This window comes from Pan troglodytes, chromosome 13, assembly GCF_028858775.2.
Source record: "Pan troglodytes isolate AG18354 chromosome 13, NHGRI_mPanTro3-v2.0_pri, whole genome shotgun sequence".
Taxonomy (NCBI): Eukaryota; Metazoa; Chordata; class Mammalia; order Primates; family Hominidae; genus Pan; species Pan troglodytes.
In genome coordinates, this window is record NC_072411.2 from 83,922,463 (window position 1) to 83,942,901 (window position 20,439).

The 20,439-nt window shown below is 36.4% G+C and overlaps 1 protein-coding gene across 10 annotated transcripts in view; it reads left to right on the plus strand.

The window, feature by feature from the left end:
• The first annotated feature begins 1,815 nt into the window (after positions 1-1,815).
• The window catches only part of ITPRID2 (ITPR interacting domain containing 2), a 38,747-nt gene continuing 20,123 nt past the window's right edge, over positions 1,816-20,439 (plus strand). For 8 of the 10 annotated variants that reach the window (XM_009443832.4, XM_016950130.3, XM_016950131.3 and 5 more), the window contains exons 1-9: positions 1,816-2,398; positions 2,736-2,781; positions 6,159-6,208; positions 7,037-7,093; positions 9,009-9,048; positions 9,143-9,241; positions 10,820-11,028; positions 11,901-12,601; positions 20,030-20,102. In XM_009443832.4, the coding sequence (XP_009442107.2) occupies positions 2,188-2,398; positions 2,736-2,781; positions 6,159-6,208; positions 7,037-7,093; positions 9,009-9,048; positions 9,143-9,241; positions 10,820-11,028; positions 11,901-12,601; positions 20,030-20,102 (1,486 nt within the window). In that variant the 5' untranslated portion in view covers positions 1,816-2,187. The remainder of the gene's footprint in view (positions 2,399-2,735; positions 2,782-6,158; positions 6,209-7,036; positions 7,094-9,008; positions 9,049-9,142; positions 9,242-10,819; positions 11,029-11,900; positions 12,602-20,029; positions 20,103-20,439) is intronic. The other 2 variants (XM_063790625.1, XM_063790624.1) reach the window with 2 other exon arrangements.

The following is a 20,439-nucleotide window of genomic DNA, read 5'->3' on the forward strand; positions in this document are numbered from 1 at the left end:
TCTCACAATTTACAATCTGGCTAGTAAGCCAAACATACCTTCCAGGGCCAGTCTTATTATTTACTCTACAATCCAGTCCCCAAATAAATGACGTAGACAGGCTGTTGTATATCAGATCCCTGTGGGAGGGGTGTGATCAGGAGTGGTGGAATGGTGGAGTCAAAAAGTTCTGGCTTAGCTAGATTTTGAAAGTCATGAAGGTAGTGGACAGAAAGAACAGGAATGAATTAATTAGCAAAGACAGAGTAGGCAACAGCACTTAGATATGATAGAATTGAAGCTGGGAGCAGCAGAGGAACAGGGTGGGTACGTAAGAACCCTGGATAAAACTTTGAAGGCAGCATATTTTGTGGCACTTGACCAGCCCTTTCAATGCTTCTTCTTAGGTACCTTCTTTATTCATTCTCTTTTTCATCTTCCACACAGGCAGCGAGACTCTGACCTATTTTGGAGAGCCATTAAACTGTTAGCTGCATCCTACTACAGGACCCTTGAAGGCTGAGAAAGTCTTATAGGTTCAAAGAAAAGATTTTCTAGTAGTGAAATTTCAAGCCATAGAGATATTAATATCACTGTTCTAACTCCCCTGACATTTGGCAGTACATAGATGAGACTCAGGAGAATATTATGATGGTTCTGGAAAGCTAGTCTGGATTTTGGATTTGATCTTGGGAATATTAGTAAACCATTAGAAGATGTCTTGGAATTGTAAATCTAGAGCAATGCGCTAGAAAGGAGATAGGAAAGAATGAAGGCAGGAAAATCAGTGTGCTATTTTAGTAGTCTATGACTTATGTGTAAATGCCTGGACAAAAACTAGGCACTATTTCATCTCCAGAGCATTCTTCATTCCAAATTCTCCAAAAGTTATGGTTTCCTGTAGCTATCAATGACAATGCACTTAATTACCTTGTAATTCGAATGCTTCCATTAGGAATTTTACTATGCTCTTGATTTTAATTTCAAATGAAAAATAATTCCTTCCTTAAAATATTTTGTCTATGCAAAATATTCTTTTCAATCACGTTAAGATTTTAAAAAGTGTTCTAACTTGTTCTTCAGAGCATAGCCAAGTACAATAAAATATTGGAAGCCTTACTTATATGTATAGTTCAGACATAACATTTAGGGGAACAATGCTGCTTGATAGGTCTGTCACATCGTGTCTGGTTTTGGATAGAATTTGAGTCTTTTTGTTAATGAGAATTTAAACATAACAAAACGGAATGCCAAAGCTGGCTTTAAAAAGTTTTGAACCCTGACATCATTTGTTTCTTGTATCATGCTGTCTCACCAAAATCCAAGCAACTATCTCCACATTGTCCCAATTGTTTCCTCTATTCTCCCTCACCGAAGTCCAACTTCAATGTGAAATTTCCAGATTAAATATCCTTTCACAATTCATTTTCATTCATAACATAAACACGATAAATAACTTTAAGTATGAAAGTAGCACTCCAGGAAGCTTAGTCTTTTGCAGTTTTGACATTTTGGCAACACCAATCAAGCACCTCTTTCCGTCCTTACCCCAATTCCTTGGACACTAAAGAGTCTACATTCAGGCGACTCTTTCAAGTGTATGTTTCAGGGTGCCCAAGCAGACACTTGTTTTCTCGCGGGGGATGTTTTGTGAGACTTGGCCTCCCCACTTTCGTTCTATTTTTAGGTGAGGGAGGAGGAGGAGGAGAGGAGGAAAGATTATTAACAAACTAATCTTGCCCATTCCGCGGGCAGTAGTCGGGGGCTGGCCTGCTCCGCGTCGCGCCGGGCGCGCCCCGCCCTACCGCGCCCCGCGCGCCCCCGGCCGGAAGGGGGCGTGGGCCGCCGCCGAGGGAAGGCGCGCAGACGCGCAGCGGCCGGCCTGCTCCGGGCGCGTCAGGCAGGGGGTGGGGAGCAGGGGCCGGGCGGGCGCTCGGCTCCCAGCCGCGCTCCCTCGGGCCACTAGCGCTCCCGCGCCGCGCCCGGCCGCCTTCATGTGAAGCGCCGGCCCTCCGCCCCTTCCCTCCCCTTCCTTCCCTCCCTCCCTCCCTGTCCCCTCCTCCTCCTCCTCCTCCTCCTCCTCCGGCGCCCGCTTCAGCTCCCCGGGGCCCCCTGCCCGGCCGGGCGCTGACAGCAAGGGCGGGGGTCCCCGCCGCCGCCGTGTCTCGCGCAGGGTCCGGCTGGGGTAGCGGAGCCCCCAGTGCGGCCATGGACCGGCCCCTGTCGTCGTCGGCGGAGGCGGAGGAGGAACTGGAGTGGCAAGTGGCGAGTCGCAGGAGGAAGGCCTGGGCCAAGTGCCGCAGCTCCTGGCAAGCGTCGGAGACGGAGGATCTGTCCACAGAAGCGACGACGCAGGACGAGGAGGAGGACGAGGAGGAGGACCTCCCCGGCGCGCAGCTGCCGGCAGCGGGGGGAAGAGGTCGGTGCGCCCGGCCGGGCTCTGGGGGGAGGCTGGTGGGCTGGGGAGAGTCTCGTGCGCCCTGGGCGCCTGCCACGAGTTCTGGGAGAGCCTCGGGCACGGTAGGCCGAGGGGAGAGGGGACACTTCCGACCTTCAAACGCGCGCGCTGGACGAGGCGCCCCCAGCGTCAACACAGACAACTGGGTGCCATCCGATTTCCCTGCCAAGGGACACTGAGACGTGTCGCTTAGGCTGCATTTGCCGTGGTAGATTTTCCTACTTGGGAGGGTCCAGGGTGACTCCGCCGTCGTAGTGCTCCTGGGTGGTAACGTGCTGTCCCCTCTCTCTACCCCCAGGAAACGTGCCCAACGAGAAGATCGCGATATGGCTCAAGGACTGCCGGTGAGTGCTCCCTGGCCCGCCCGCGTCCCGGGGGAGATCCGTGCGGACGGGACGCCGGAGCAGAGCCACTCGGGCCGCGTCCCTGTGGGTCCCGCGACCGTTGTAAGCTACAAACCGGAAAGTGAGCCGGCGGATAGCTTCCTCCTCTAAGCGATTAGAAATGGAAGTGCTGTGACCGCTGATTATTTGGTGACCGTGTTGACTTTACAGTTAGGACTTGAGCTACTCACGCATCGTGTTAGCATCAGAGATCAGAAATCCAGAACAGATAATCATGCCAAATTTGTTCTGTTTTTATTTGAAAGAATTCTCACATCTCACAGGATATTTTGTTTTGCTTTAGTTTTGGCATCTGTACAACTGGCACGGAATCATTTTCCTTTCAAATGTGTTTTAGACGAGTTTGATTTACCTAACTACACTAAATGGGCTTTAATTTTGTTTTTGTTTGGGGAGCTATTAAAACTAGCTAACTTTGTACTTATAGTTTACTTCTTGAACATGGAATTGTCAGATGGCACTGAATTCTCAGGGAATAGAACTTTGAAAAGCATTCAGACTGCATAAATCTGTTTAATTACGTGCTTTGGCAACTGGTACAAAAATGTTTGATAAAATACAGAGGAGATGAATCATGTTGCACGTAAATCTGACTACAGCAAAATGTACTTGTTTCTTATTTTTTCCACTTTATTTGCTAGTTGTAAAATCAGGAATGTAGCCTTTAAACTTTTGTTGGTGTTTGCTTTCGAGCATATTTTTGCTTTCTCAATTTAGATTTTCTTAATATTTTGTTCAAATATTAGAGTTAGGGTAGTTTGTTTTGTTTTGTTGTGGAAAGTGATTCATATGCCAGTTTGCCTCCTCTAAAGACAGACAAGATATTGGCTACCATGATATTAATGCCTTGTTTTGATGAATCGACTGGAACCTTATTGAACACTCTTTATTACAGAACTCGTACCCTTTATTGGAAGTGTCATAGACCCTTCTGAAATATGATGACATATATGGAATAACTTCTGTTTAAAGATGCACAGAGGCAAATACACTGCTTGAAGTCCTTGGACCCCAGATTTACAATCTAGCTGTAAATCAATCTCCCAGTTTTCAGATAAGCCTTAGATATTAGATACTTCACTCAAAGTATGGATCAAGAAATTGTATTAATGTGCTACTGGTTCATTTAATTGTTAAATACTAAAATAGTCTATAATTTAAAAGCTTGAAATTTTGAATGTACGTGTTCAGGACCTTTTGGGTGAGATCTGATGAAACTAGTATCTTTCAGGTTTCCTCTTAGAAATGTGTTTGAGAAGTTGTTTTGTAACTTTTACTTAAGTCTTTTAAAGCCTCCAATCTGACTCTTTATTTAAATACAGTCCTAAGTACAGTATTGGCTTACTTTAGGTTTCTTAAAATAGGCTTAGCATTACAAATACATTTATAATGTTTTATTGTTTAAATTCAAGTGCATATTCAAAAGAATTTTAAAAATTAAGAACAAGAGAAGAATCACACTATAGTTTAATGACATATAGGATTTAAGATTGTATAAGAGATCCTGTCAATTAGACGGTAAATAAGTGCATCTTTTTTGAGACAAATGCAGTAGGCAAATGTTGACATTCACCAGGGCACAGTCAATCCCTTACAATTTCAGAAGTTTTGTTGCCAATACTGATTTATGTGGGCAGATTCTGTAGTCTGCTGCTCCTTCTCTCATGGATTACCTTCTTGTTCCTACAGTTGCACCTATTCTACACGAGAGTGGCATTCATTTGTATCCAGGAAAGCTAGAACAAGTAGTCTTTTAATCTTGGCTATATTATCACAGATTCGACTTAGGATATGTTGCATCTGTATTTTTGTTTTAAATAACAACTCAAGTTACTTCTCAGAGTTGGGCATCTGTGTATTTTGTTTATTATGTACAAATGACCTGAAGACAGCATTTTACCCACTTGATAAGTTCTCAAATAGTCTTTGTTTCTTAGTGCCGTCCATATCCTGAATAAAGATACCGTGTTTTCTTTCCTGAAAGGGAGTCTTTATTTTGATAACCATTTGTGGGGGGACTAAGTAAAAACTGCTTGAATTAACATTTAAGAAATGATAGAGATTTTGATAGAATTTGGAAGGGAGCAACTATAAAAGTAAAATATTTGTTTTCGAAGGAGGATTCCTGTTACTCTGCTTATCTACCATTTTCTGTTAGTGCATAGACCAGTAGAGACATCTGTGGACAGAGTAATACAATGTTTACATCCAAGAAAGTAGCCATCAGGGAAGGATGACTTTTTAAAGACATACATTAGAATTTTATTAAAATATATGCAAAAAATAGATTAAAGCTTTTATTAATATATTTATGGTAATTGCTTGTGATTCTTTTACGTTTCAAAAGCACTAAGTTTTAAAGAGCTGCCATTGTTAGTATACTTGTAGAAAGTTTTAACCTTTAATTGGCATTTCAGTAACATTTCCTTGAAACTGATATTTTCATGATTGATCCCATGTCTCGTGAATTTTTAACAGGTATAAATTGTTACTGAAGAAAGGTGTGTATCACAAAACAGACCCTCCAATATAAAACAATGTGTTTCTTACTATAACTTGGTTTCAGAGAATTAAAAGTGTTTATTTTTGTATTTGAAAAAAAGATATTTCTCTCATCTGTATTTGAACTACAAGAATGAAAAAATTTTAGCAATGGCTAATCTTAATGTTGATTCTCAAGTCAACTTTTTAGTAATTTTCAAAGTTAAATGAAGAATATATATATTTTTTAGCTTAAAAACAGAAAGCGAATCTCAAGCTTCTAATTTACATAAAGAAAAAGATAGTTGTTGGGGCAAGGGGGAGGCATTAGGTGATGCTCTGAAATGCTAGTGATAGATTAACAGATGAGGTTTAAGGAAACTATTGGGCCTCATTTCCAACTACTCTTCACTTTAATTTTATTAAAGTTAAGTTACCTATGACTGAAGATTTGTTTTCTTCTAATTCTGTTTTCTTTTTTGATGGAAGGGGTTGAGAAGAACAGACATTTTCTTAATGCTTATTGTCAGTCATTCTCTCTTTTTTGCAAAGAAAAATGCCAATTCACATCATTTGTCATTGCCATTTTTGCCCCTAATTGTTGGCACATCAGACATGATTAAATCATTCCTGCTGAACTGACCTGATGACAGGTATTTGCTTAGTTAGTGAATATTACTTATGTAATCTACTTGCATTCCTTGTGTGTTTTTGGAGGAGAGTTTAACTGTGATTAGAAGCTTATTGAGCTATAAATCTTTAAGTAAGGCTGTGTAATGACAACTTTCCAAATAGCCTTTCACAAGACTAAGGCTTATACGTTTATATGGTTTCAGTACACCTTTGGGAGCCTCACTGGATGAACAAAGCAGTAGTACACTCAAGGGTAAGAGAAGGTTGCCTTTCTAAATCTGTTCTTTATGACAGTTCTACTTCTTTGTCCTCTGGGTAAAAGTGTATATATAACTTATAAAAGTGATATTCATGTTTATAGTATATGCTATTCTGAGCTAGAAGCAAAATGGAGAAACTTTGTTATAAACCGTAAAACAGTAGGGAGTTTAAGCAAATTGCCTAGCCTTTTCACAACGTGAAACTTACATCTTTATTGTCCAGTTAGGTATTATAAAGACTAATTAAATATGAATATATAATATGCAAATATAAGGAAAATACTTACTGAGTGAACAAAAGTTGAGTCAACTTTAGTGCAGCATTTCTTTGCTTACATTTACTGAAATTGCCACACCTAAAATTTTACCACCTGTTCAAGACAGAATTCTAAAGTTCAAAGTACAACAAGCATGTGCAGGCAGTGGCAAGGCATATAAAAAAACATTTACAGTGTCAGGAAAATCCAGCTCCTGACTTAATATGAGATGGATAAGAAGAATATTTGCTCCAGGATCTGGTTTTCCATGAAACTCTTGGTATGTAGTCTGATTGAACATCTTCAAAAATATAAGTTTAAAACAGCCTATAGGTTGGCTTCTGAGAACTTTATGTTGCTGGAAAAGTGGTTTCTTTACGTTAAAGTAAAAGCTTATACCTGCTTCTTGAAGTTATATAATCAGAATAATGTCTGAGTACATTCAAGTCTAAAAGATTTTGCTATATAAGATATTTTGCTGGGTGAATTTAACTAAAACAGTGATTTTATATGAGGGTGGGGAGGAACAGAACACCAGGATGAGTTTTCAAATGTGTCTTTCAGGTGTGCTTGTGAGAAATGGAGGAAGTTTTGAAGATGATTTGTCATTGGGAGCTGAAGGTATGTTTGTTGGGAAGAACTGTATTTTTGTGTAGTTTTCAAATTAAAAAAAAATGAGAAAGCTGAATGGTTTCAGGTTTATGATCCTCAAGCTAAATTTAAAGGTCTTGAAAATGGCTCAGGCACATTTCACATTACCTTTCTTTGTTAATAATCTAGTCATAGTCTGTAGGATACATGTAGGAATGACTCTGAAAAACTATGTGAAGTGTCCATCTGTCTTTCTTGGACTAAATGCTTAAAGGAACAGTTTGTAACAAACCGTGGTAATATAACTGAGGGAAGAATTGTCCTGAAAAAGGAAGGACACTTAAATATTTATACATGGGAAAACAAAATTGAAGCTTATTTTTAGCGCAAAATAGACTTATGTCATACTTACAGCTGCAGCTTGTCTTTCTCTTTGCATTTAAGTGTCTCCTGTCTTTTCCCCATTTTCCTGATTTTCAGAAGATTAAAGGGGAAAGACAAAATAGCAGAGCTAATAGAATTTTATTAGAAATCATGCTGGTGTTTATTCCAGAAAGCATTAGATTTTAAAAAGTGTGTTGTGCTATTTAAAAGTTTTTACAAGTTATGTAATGTTTTCCAGTAGATTTATAATAAAGCTTTCTTGTACAAAAAATAAGAATTTTTAATTATTTTACTGGTGTTTTAAAAGCTATTTTATAGCTCATTGATCAAATTGAATAGATTATTCATAGCTGTATAGCTCAGTTATTAATGTGTACTTTTTTAAAAAAAACAAGGATTTTTAAAAAATCTTTAAAGCTTACAAGTTGGTGAATAGTGAATTTATACATTGAATTTAATATTCTTGATTTTTTCCTGTTTGAAATGCATCTGTAAAATAAATTACTTATTTAGAACCTTCTAACATTTAAAACTCTGGAATATGCAAATATATTAGTTCTTATTATTTCTGTTCATATATTTTCAAGCTCTATAAAGAGCTTAAACTTACTGCTTCCCACTCAGTACAATTGAACATGTTGTCAATCCTTTATTAAAATGCACTTTGCACTTTTGATATTTGCCTTGGTAGTTTGATAATATTGAATGATTTTATTGGAAACCAGAACCTAAAAAGGAGTCTCATGAAAGAGTAAATCTATTACGTTGTTTTACTGAAAATTATTTCAAGGCTATTTCCATTCATTAAGTAAATAATTACTGAGTGCTGTGAGTTAGGCACCTTTCTGGTGGATGTACAAAGAAACACAAAATTGTCATAACTTTGTAGATCAGAAATGAAAAGCAATTCATGTGTGCTGAAATAGATGTGTTTATAATTAATTTTATTCTTTGTATTTGTCTATAAATTTAACTTTAAACATTAACACTTACCTGTTTAGAACTTTAAGCTAAAGTTCTATCATAAAGTTGAAAGGCAATTTTTAAAAGAAACTTTATATTGAAATAAGTAGAAATTTTCATGTTATATGTGTGAAAAATCAGTTATAACCTTAAAAAAAATCCACATTAGAAACTGACATATACTATTGCCACACTTAATGTTAAATCATGTTTTCCTCTTAAGATATTATTCATTAATAGCTTTTAAATTTAATAATTAGTACCACATATATGGTACATATCTTCCTCATTACTTATTTCTAACCTGTTAAAGAAATTTAACTGGTTCCCTATACGTTTTTTTATTTTAAGCACTCAAGTGAGAGTAGTTAGTTTCATGTTGCCAAAACGCAAAAACACCCTTCAAAAGCTCCTGGCCCTGTTCTTATCTATCTGTATATCACTTTTAATAATGCAGATTTAATGGACCAAGATAAGTGTTTAATATATTTGGCATTTAATTCTAATATTGTAGGTAATTTGATTTCTTGATAATTGTATCATAGTAGTTATAGTCCTACTAACAATTGTGCTCTACATTTATTGTTTTTACCTGTAGCCAACCACCTCCATGAAAGTGATGCTCAAATTGAAAACTGGTATGTAGCTGTTTTGTTCTATTTCTTTTAAAAAATGAAGACCTTTAATGAAAATAAAGTTATAAAGTTTTATATAATCTGATTTTGTTCGTAGCAATAATATCTTGGCCAAAGAGAGAAGATTACAGTTTCATCAGAAAGGGAGAAGTATGAATTCCACTGGATCTGGGAAAAGTAGTGGGACAGTTTCAAGGTAACTTATTCTGAAATTGTGTTGGAATTACATTGTGCTATAGATGACCTACTCTTACCATTTTTTCAATCTTGGATTTGACCTTGATCATATGAAATCAGAAAGAACACAAAAAGAGTGTTTCCTGTACCAGCACAACTGATAGGAGCTTTTTGTTTTGTTTTGTTTTGTTTTACTTTGAGATTAAATAAAAAGCAATAAATAGGCTTATACTGCTGCTGGAACCCATAAATGAGTATTTTGAGCCCTCTCAACAGCCTGAAAGAGGAACTCCGTAGCGGAGTAACTTGTAGTTGTAGAGAACCAAAATTCATTGTTAAGGACTTGAGTTAACTCTGACACAAAAATCAGAATAAATTTTTCTAAGTTACAGCTTGATGTTTAAGCATACTTTTTTTCAACACATTAAACCAAAGATCTTTCAAATATATAGTATAGCCAGGCCCAGTGGCTGACACCGGTAATCCCAGTGCTTTGGAGTGTCAAAGTGGGTGGATTACTTGAGCTTAGGAATTCAAGACCAGCCTGAGCAATATGGGGAAACGGCGAAACCCTGTCTTTACAAAAAATGCAAAAATTAGCTGGGTATGGTGGGATCCACCTGTAGTCACAACCGCTTGGAAGGCTGAAGTGGTACCCAGGAGGTTGAGGCTGCAGTGAGCTATAATTGTGCCACTCCATTTCAACTTGGCTGACAGAGTGAGACGCTGTCTCAAAAAAGCCAAACAAAAAAATACCCTTGCCCCTCTCCCGCCTGCACACATAGTATATTAAAATACATCAGTGCATGTGCCTATGGAATCCAGTTTAAACTGTTATCCAAATTATAATATTAGAATCTGAGCATTTTGTCTGAAACAAATTGAAATGTCTCTCTGTTGAAGTTCCATCTCTGACTTTCCTGTTTTCTTCAGTGAGTCTTAGAAAGCTTGGATTATCACTGGTATGAGAGAGAAGGGATACTAAATATTTAATTCCCAATAGGATTAGAGTAGTTACCTTTGTGTAACCCACACTCTCCGTACCTTACTCCTCCTACTTCCTGAGTGGAAGTGGTTGGAAAGAAGTTGAAAGTAAGCTCCTCCCTCACTTCTCTGAAATCAGCTTGTTATCTTTATTGTTCCTCCTAGGACAATTGCCACTCCTAGAACAAGGATAACAGAAAAGCTCAAATTTCACAAAATGTCCCTCAGTTCCTTTTCATTTCTTCTTTAATCTGTTCATTCCTTATTCTTCATCATCTGTCTTCTACTTGTTTTAGCTGCTTTACAGGGAATCTCTTAAAATGACAAAAAAAATAAGGTGAGGAATCACGGAGGGAATCTCTGACTGTGTTCGTTGGGGTTAGCTCTTTTCTGCAACTCTAGCAACTTGAGACAATGAACCCTTTATAAGGGCTATTTATTCCCCAGTACACATGTGTAAACATGGTAAAATAAATAATGGTTTCCAGAGCAGAAGCTGAGAAAAAAGATTTTATCATAGGAAATCAGTAATATGTATTCATTTATAATGTGGTGTGGACTATCAATTTATTTTATATTTTCATGTTTCCTTTTTTGCCCCCCTTTTTTGTAGTGTTTCAGAATTGTTGGAACTTTATGAGGAAGATCCTGAAGAAATTCTTTATAATCTTGGATTTGGACGTGATGAACCAGATATTGCTTCTAAAATTCCTTCCAGATTTTTTAATTCATCATCCTTTGCCAAAGGGATAGATATTAAAGTATTTTTGAGTGCTCAGATGCAACGGATGGAAGTAGAAAACCCAAATTATGCTTTAACAAGTAAGATTTTTAAGTGTTAGGCATATTATTTTCTTAAATTATAGCATCTACAGCAAGATGGTCTTATTTTAAAGCCTTGATAATTTTCAGGAATAGCACTGGAAAGTAAAGAGATTGATTAACACAAAAGCCATTTTTACATGTTAAAATTAAAATTAAGCTATTTTATTACTCCATTTATAGTGGTTAATTTGCCTATTTTTCCCCTCCTCCCCAATTCCTGACTTAAGTGCTACCATAACTTATTTGCAGAACCTTATTGTTGTCTACAGATTGCTTTTATTCAAGAAGAAAAGAAGTAGGAGAGGAGCCTTGTTAATCTTAAATGAAGTCAGTCTATTTCAGGAACTAGTCTGGCTAATTTGATCAGTTTCACTCATATCTTTGCTTGTTTTCTTTCTGTTAGCCAAAGATTCCAAAAATAGGATTCCAATCCTGCATTGTTCATGGATCAGTTTTAAGAGATCAATAAATCCCTCCCCCTGCAAATTAGGTATAAAATGTATGCTTACATGCATTTTCTTAGGAGAATTTTGAAAGAGTCTTAATGGAGTTCAAGACTTCAGAATAGAATCACAACTGTAGATTCAATAGCTAGTTCTTTTGTTTTATTCAGTGTTGCCATTATGCTTTGTGCTTATTTCTGATTTTTTAAAAATACAAATTCTAGTGCTTAGAGTAAAAATCTTGCTCCTTCTTCCCACCCAGTGAATGTAGAGAAGGTTTAAGTGTTAGATGAGGAAAAAATAGGGTTTTATAATCTTTGTGATCTAAGTGTAGTTTTTGGAATTCTAAACAATAATATGCATTTAATATATGTGTATGTATATATATAAATATAAACATATCATTAATATTGTTTCTTTTGGTAGGCCGTTTTCGTCAAATTGAAGTGCTTACTACTGTGGCCAATGCATTTTCTTCTTTATATTCTCAAGTCTCCGGGACTCCCCTGCAGAGAATTGGAAGTATGTCCTCAGTGACCTCTAACAAGGAGACAGACCCACCTCCACCTTTAACTCGAAGTAACACTGCAAATCGTTTAATGAAAACACTCTCAAAACTGAATTTATGTGTTGATAAAACAGAGAAAGGAGAAAGTAGTAGTCCTTCTCCATCAGCTGAAAAAGGAAAGATTCTAAATGTTTCAGTGATTGAAGAAAGTGGCAATAAAAACGATCAAAAGTCTCAAAAAATTATGAAGAAGAAAGAGTCATCTTCTATGTTGGCTACAGTTAAAGAAGAAGTCTCTGGTAGTTCAGCAGCTGTTACGGAGAATGCTGATAGTGATAGAATTTCTGATGAAGCAAATAGTAATTTTAACCAAGGAACTGAAAATGAACAAAGTAAAGAAACTCAAAGTCATGAGAGTAAACTGGGTGAGGAATCTGGTATTGTAGAATCCAAATTAGATAGTGATTTCAACATATCCAGCCACAGTGAGCTGGAAAATAGCAGTGAGCTGAAAAGTGTCCATATATCCACACCTGAAAAAGAGCCTTGTGCACCACTGACAATACCATCCATAAGAAATATAATGACACAGCAGAAGGACTCCTTCGAAATGGAAGAGGTAGGTAAAAAATTACTGAGACTGGTTTCAAGTTGCAGACTAGGAAAAAAAGTACCAAAAATGCTTATAAAATGAGAGGTAGCTAATAGATTTATACTAGAAAAATTTATTCTAATTTTGACTTTCCAGGTTTATGTTTCACAAACCAAGAATTGGTCTCAGGATTATGTGATGTCGAGGTAATGGGACAGTTCAGTAACTCCTCCAGATCTTTATCCACTAGTTGGTATTTGAACCTTAACCCTCTTTTCTCTCTCAAGGGTAAGATTTTGATGCTCAAGAAAGCCCTGAGAGAGTATATTTAAATTCAAAGCAATATTGCAAAATAGTTAGAAACACAGGCTTTGAAATCAAATAGGGCTTTGAGTTTTGTCTGCCACTGAATGACTGTATGCCTTTGGGCAAGCTTTTCTTAACATATCTCAGTGGTAAGGGCATGTGAAGAAGGCTTTGGGGATAGTTCTTGTTATATGACTGGAAAGAACATGAATATATTACGTACCTGCATGGGGAGGATAGGGACCCTAGAATAAGCGGGTTTGAAAGGCCACTGAATAGGGTTTCTGCAAGCCCAAAAGACCAATGTTTGGTTACTTGTTATTTGTGTCCAGTAATATACCTGATAGTTAACATAAGTTTTTAATTGGAAAAGATAAAAGATACTTATTTTGAATGAGGTTCAGCTAAAACTGCTTCTGAATAGTAGGAGCTGAATAGCTTGGGGCAGGAAAACTGATTTTACCAAGCATCTACCCTGTGCTGGGCACTGTTCTTGGCTCTTGAAGTACTTCATTGCAGTCTGTGAGGCACACAGTAGTGGTCTCATTTTATACATGAGGAAACTGAGGCATATGTATGCTGATGAAGAGTTGTGGCTATAAATTATATAATGCGCAATTTGTCTTTTGTAATTTATTACATTAGATGCGTTTTAGTAATAGTTCACGGTAGTTTTAACATCACACACCATTATTTTAGGGAATTAGAAAATGAAATAATTGATTCAGCTCATAAATGTCCTCTTAGGTGAGTGTCTCTCTCTCTCGCTCCCTCCCTCCCTCCCTCAGATTAGTGAAGATTTTTCATTTATTGTAAAATTTCAGTAGCTGATACAGATTTTTGCCTTTTTGTGGTCTGTTAATACTTTAATTACAACTGAATAGTGAAATAAAAAGGGAGTAGGAGCAGCACCTTGGAATATTTTACATTTTGAGCTTTTTTTCTTTTATTTATTTGTATATATTTATATTTCTTCTATCTTTTTACCTCCTGGTATAATTTATTTCTCATCGTAATGAGTATGGAAGATGACTGTGATGACTACATTAAAACCTCTGTTCTATTTCACTCTGATAACTTTTTGACTTTGTTTTGGTCTAAACTTGTTCCAGCACTCATAATTAAAGTGTAAATTTTTGCCTACCATTAGGGCCCTCTTCTATGACAATTAGATATGGCAGTTAATTTCCTTGTTTAATACAATAGCAGAGCATAAAGATCTAAACAAATTATGTTAGATAATTGCAAATCTGATATTGGCGACTCCGAGTGAACAACACTCATATTTTCAAGTAAGTCACTCTTCAAAGAAATCAAGGAAGTTTATTTTTAATTTCTAAAATTCCTGAATTCTAAGCTGTAGTTTTTAAAATTTTTTAAGATGCCATACACAAAAGGTTTTTTAAACACTTATAAAGTGCTAGATGTACTTTTGTGGCAAGTTAACCTTTAATGATAGTCTGGGGGTTTTTTGCCCCCTCTACTGGCAAAAAAGGTTAATGAAGAAAGCAATGTGGCATTGACGTGAACATTTTTTTGAAGTACAAGATTACATGCATTGGTGGAAGAATATGGGAGATTTTTTTTTTTAAATGAATTTATGGTCGACCACAGCTACATTGTAAATATGGGGAATTTTAAAGAAAATAATGTATCTTCAGATATATTTAAAATATGGATAAAAACCTCCTGGAAGTGTGTTTTCATCCCTAAGGGAACATTAAAGAGAGCTTGTAGAACAATGGATAAAGAAAGGAAATAATGTGTTAACTTTAATTTCCTCTTCTCCCAAACACTTGAATCATACTGACAAATGAAGAGAACAATCTTATTGAAACTGACTTTTAGATCCTATTCAGTGTAGTTTGTTGCTATTTTTCTTTTGGACCTCTTTCCATGAGGTTTGATTCTTGCTGGGAATTTTCTTCTTGTGAAAACCATGAGTAAATATAAGTTAGAGCTCCCTCTGTCTCAGTAAATCAGTTCTCAGAAACATTATCTGAGCATGAGCTGCTTTAGGAAGCTAGGAAGGAGAAAATGTTGCAGATATGTTGACTGCATGAAGCTGCCTAATCCATCTGAGACAAGGTAAGATCCCACAGTCACCAGAAGCAAAGAGACAAAATACTTAAATGTAAAGAGAGCTAAATAGATGATGAGACTGCTCCTGGCCTGGTACAATGAAGTGTCTATTTCTTATGTTAGAAAAGGAAAAGGCCAGAGACTTTCAGTTAAAAGTCAACTTGCCTTATAAAGTGTCTTGTAGACTGTTTAAAATAGTTATGAATGTTTATAACGATGTTTTTTCTTTTTTTTTTTTTTTTTTTGAGACAGAGTTGCGCATTGTCACCCGGGAGTGCAGTGGTGCAATCTTGGCTAACTGCAACGTCTGCCTCCTGGGTTCATGTAATTCTCCTGCCTCAGCTTCCTGAGTAGCTGGGATTACAGGCACATACCACCACAGCCAGCTAATTTTTTGTATTTTTAGTAGAGATGGGGTTTCACTACGTTGGCCAGGCTGGTCTCAAACTCCTGACCTCATGATCTGACCACCTCGGCCTCCCAAAATGCTGGGATTACAGGTGTGAGCCACCACACCCAGCCTATAACTATTTATAAAAAGTTATTAAATCCTGTTCTTGAATTTCTAATTTTTCCAAATGACTTGCTTCATTAATTCTTGTGTTCTTCTTGAATGGCTTGTTTTGAATACGTCATGGTAACTCTCTGAAGCCATAGATTAGTAGTGTGAATGATTCACAAGTTAAACCAAAATGATCCTTCTCAAGCAGATGTTCATCTTTTAGATGTAAAGGAAAAACTTAAGAAGGAGAACTTTTATCTCAGCATTTCTGTAAGAAGTTGACTGTGTGGTCTTCTTGACCTTTAAATGAATTTTTATTTAAATATAACCATTATTGGATATACACATAATCTTTTTTAAGCTACTGATGTGTTAGTAACTGTTTCTAATCCTGTCTTCGTACTAATTATTGATTTAACTAATGTACTTGACTACTCATTTTTAGCTGTTTTAGGATTTTTCTATGTTTATTGGTCTGAGTTAAAATAATTCCACATCAATCAGATATTTGACAGATAATTAAGTTGTTCCTTTGGCCTTTTAAATGTAACTGTGTATGTTTTGAAGATAAGCCTGCCCTGGAATATGAACTCTAACGTATGACATGCACAGATATCTGCTACTCTAAAGCCCAATTAACCACTGTTTTGTTATTTGATATTTACCTAAAAGACCTTAGTTAATTTTTATTAAAAATTTACCTGACAGTGAAAATAAATGATATTTTTGTGTGTATGTGTAAAACTCGATAGTATTTGTTTAAGATAAACATTTGCAAGTAATTTATAGAATCATAAACTAGTACGGAAAGAGATACTTTATTCATTTTCTAGTTTCTTCCCTTTACAAATGAGGAAGCATCCCCTCCCTCATTTGATATTGTTTCATAGCAGTGGTTCTTCACCATCTTTCTGAGGGCTATAATATTCCTTTTGATATCAGTGCTTCACAGGGGGAAGGAGCACAGCGGGTGTCAGTGGAGGATGGCAGAGGAGGATCTCCTGTTGTACATTCTTACTACTTTACTGTTTGAAAGTACTTTGACTTACAGTTACATTTGATCACCCCAAGGACCTGTGAGGTAGAAATTTTAATTTTAATTTTGCTGTTAATTTTAATTTTGAGGCTGAGCATGGTGATTCACACCTGTAACCCCAGCACTGTGTGGAGGCTGAGGCAGGAGGATCACTTGAGCCCAGAAGTTAGAGACCAGCCTGGACAACATAGCATGACTTGTCTCTACAAATAGTTTTAAAATTAGCTGTGCATGGTGGTGCATGTCTGTAGTCCCACTTCTCCAAAGGCTGAGGTGGGAGAATCACTTGAGCCCAGGCAGTTGAGGCTGCAGTGAGCCATGATTCCACCACTGCACTCCAGCCTGGGCAACAGAACGAGACCTTGTTTCAAAAAAATGAAATAAAAAGAAAAAAAAATACGGATATTTATCGCAGATAATTGTCAGAGGCCATTAGCCAGTAAGTGGCATGAATAAGACTTGAATTCACGTTACTTGTGACTATACTATACAACTTGCTGAAGGTCAGATATGTTGGTATGGTCAGGCATTGTACAAGAACTAATCATCTGATGCACAGCACCATGCTACTACTTTGGAAAAAGAATGATTTCCTCTGACATTTTTTTGAGCTGTCATTAAAAATTAGACAGAATTGTAATTTCTAAAGCTCTAGTTTTGATTTTCTTTGAAAACCATTTTGATATACAATGTTTATTCCATGATGACAGCTATACAGTCTCTTTTTAAACTTTAGAGGAAGGGTTATTTGAGTTAGAACATCCATGTATTGCTGTCCTGTGCAATACAATACAGTAGTATTGTGCCTAGAAGATCCCTCTTAGTCAAGGTACACATGACAGCTGTTAAGAAACCAAAGTGGTTCACTGAAACAAAAAGTACATTTTTTAAACAAGAGAAAGAAACCAGAGTGAGTGCCTGTCATTTTAGCAGAACATTGATTTAGAAAGATACAGTCATTGTTTCATGAAAACTTTTTTAAATGAAGTAACCCAAATGTGTGGGTTATTCTAAAGCTATTTTTCATCTTTAAATCCCAAAACATTGAGACCATGCAATTTTATCACTTTGGTTTAGTGGTTTTTATTTTTTTATATTATGAAACAGTTTTGTTATGAAAAGTTTCAAACTTACCTGAAGATTAGAGAAAATAATATCATGAACACCCATCACTCATCATTCTAATTCAGTTTTATTTGGCTATTCTTGTTAATTATGAAAGCCTGCTTATAGCAAATGACCAGAATTCTACGGAGCATTTGAAACCACTGAATAGGGAAAATCTTGTCACATAAATCTAAATTCTGTGTTCTATATTTGCTTCATAATTCTCTGTGGTGTACCCCATCTCAAATTTGACTGCCTTCTTTTGCACAATTGTGACCAATAATAAAATAAGAAATTCACCCATTATCACTAGCATGTATGTTTCTCTCTTCAGCAAGTGGGTACTCTGATTTTGCTGAGTAAACAAGAAGAATCCCGACTTTAGTTTTATTAGTAAAATGTGACTGTCTCAGCTTTTTGAAGTGCTCCTTTCTTGCACTTAATTATGGAGTTTGTAGTAAAAGGAGAGAGTAGATTTGTTTTTGCCATTGAGTAGCATCTTGAAGAATAGAACGCTGATGATATGTGTTTATTAAAGTCATGTTATTTTGTGATTAATTTCATAAGTCTAAGGAAATAGAATATGTGATAATTCTGTGTTTAAAGGTGAGCAGCCGGGTGCGGCGGCTCACACCTTTAATCCCAGCACTTGGAAGGCTGTGGCAGGTGGATCGCTTGAGCCCAGGAGTTTGAGACCCCAGCCTGGGCAACATGGTGAAACCCCATCTCTACCAAAAATACAAAAATTACCCAGTCTCATAACCCAGTCTCAAAATAAATAAATAGATTAAATTTAAAAAATATATGACAGTGAGAGATTTGGTATATTAATGCTGTGCCTGAGCCAGTATTCCTAGAACATAAATGCAGAGGCATTGGAATTCTATTATAATTTTTTGATCTGATTGATATTTACTTTACAGAAAGTTACTTGAAGTAGACCGAGCCTGAATAGAAGCTAATAATAGACATTTTATTGAATATAAAAAGAAAACGCACATTGTTCCCTTGCATACAAGACAATGGTTTTCCTGTTGAACATGTATCTGCTGCTTTGAAGAATTATTCTAATTTTAACAAGATAACAAAGAATAGTAGAATCTATTTTTATATATCTGATCTACAGGTGATGGTTTTGCATGAGCAGTGTGCTTTCAGTTTTCAAAAGATTCATAAACTTGGGTTCCTGGAGCTATGTAGAGCAAAGAAATCACAAATCAGAGCAAATTTTAAATTGGGTAATACTATCTTTAACCTTTGGGCTTTTAAAAATGTTGGTTATTTCACTCTTATTCCTTTGGAATATTTCTTATTCTTGAATAGCTTCATAACTAAAAACTACCAGAGTTTTCCCTAAAATGTGTTAACTATTAGCGCTTTGATTTTTTTTTTCAAGGTTGAAAACCCATATGTTCAGCTAGGTACCACACTTTACTAGGATGTTCTTTATGATTTAAGAACCAATCATTGCAGAGTAAAGTGACAGAAATTACTGTGCATCTTGCCCATTCTCTATGTATTTAATGTTGACATAGAGTTAATTATGTTAGAATAGACAGAGTGTTTGTGGGGTGGAGGTGGTGATTTAGGAATCTGAAAATTTCTAAATTATGTACTTGTGCAGATAGAAAAATAAACACAAAAAGACAACTAAGTTTGATATGTTCTTTGAACAGTGTTTTCAGGGAAGATTTATGGTTAATATCTTTCATTATTTTAGTTCTGTAATGAAACCTGCTTTTCCACGTACAGCTCCCAAGTTATGTCTTGAAAGAATTTCAGGACAAAGCAGTCTTACACATGAGCAATTTTTGATACCTGAAAGTTTGGGGGAGTTTAGAAATTCTGCAGTGGTAGCACTGTGTTCTATTTTCAAAGATGCGAGACTTATAATTACCTCAACTGTGTGTTGGTCATAATGTGCTGTAGTGAGTGTATTAGTGTTTCTCCTGGGATTTACCCTACTTTGAAGTTTAACGTTTAGAGAACTTTTCCTTATGGATCTGTTTTTCATATAATAGCAACATTTTTTTTTAATGAAGCAGTTATTAAAATTTATTCAAGGTTGAAAACCCATATGTTGGGCTAGTTTGCACACTTGACTACGATGTTCTTTACTATTTAAGAACTAACCGTTACAGGGTAAAATGATGGAAGCTAGTGCACGTCTGATGCACTAATTTCCATCAGTTATTTTTCTTTGCTACAACTTGAGTGCTGTTGTTAACTGGAAAATAGATCAGAAAATTTAGTTGTGGAGCATTCTAATAATTTTGAGGTCAGATTTCTTAAAGTTTGAATATATATATAATGTTTTGGTGCACTTGAGTTAGGTTGATTTGTTTAATAGATGGTTATTCAAGAAGTTATACTTGTTTGCCTTAGATTCATTTGGTTTTAACTACTTAAAACTCTTCTTAAGGTTCAAAGTACGGAGGGAGAAGCTCCTCATGTTCCAGCCACTTACCAGCTAGGTCTTACGAAGTCGAAAAGAGGTAAGTGGACCAGTATCCACTAGTTCTGAGCACATTATCAAATATTAGTTGATTTGGGAAAGGGGTTTTATGTATCAGTATTTGTAGTATTTATGAGTGTGAAAAGGTAAAGAACACACACAGGTAGGCATGATTCACTATTGTTTGTAGAACTTTTTTTGTATTTTTTAAAAGACTTTTTAAAAATTAGTTTGCTAATTAGTTTGCTTATTCTGGAATGACCTCATTACACAATTTTGTGTGCTCTAAGTATTTTACACTATTGCATAAGAGCTAGTTGGGAAGTGATAGAGCAATGGATTAAGACTACCTTTTACATTGTTATGACTGAAAAATA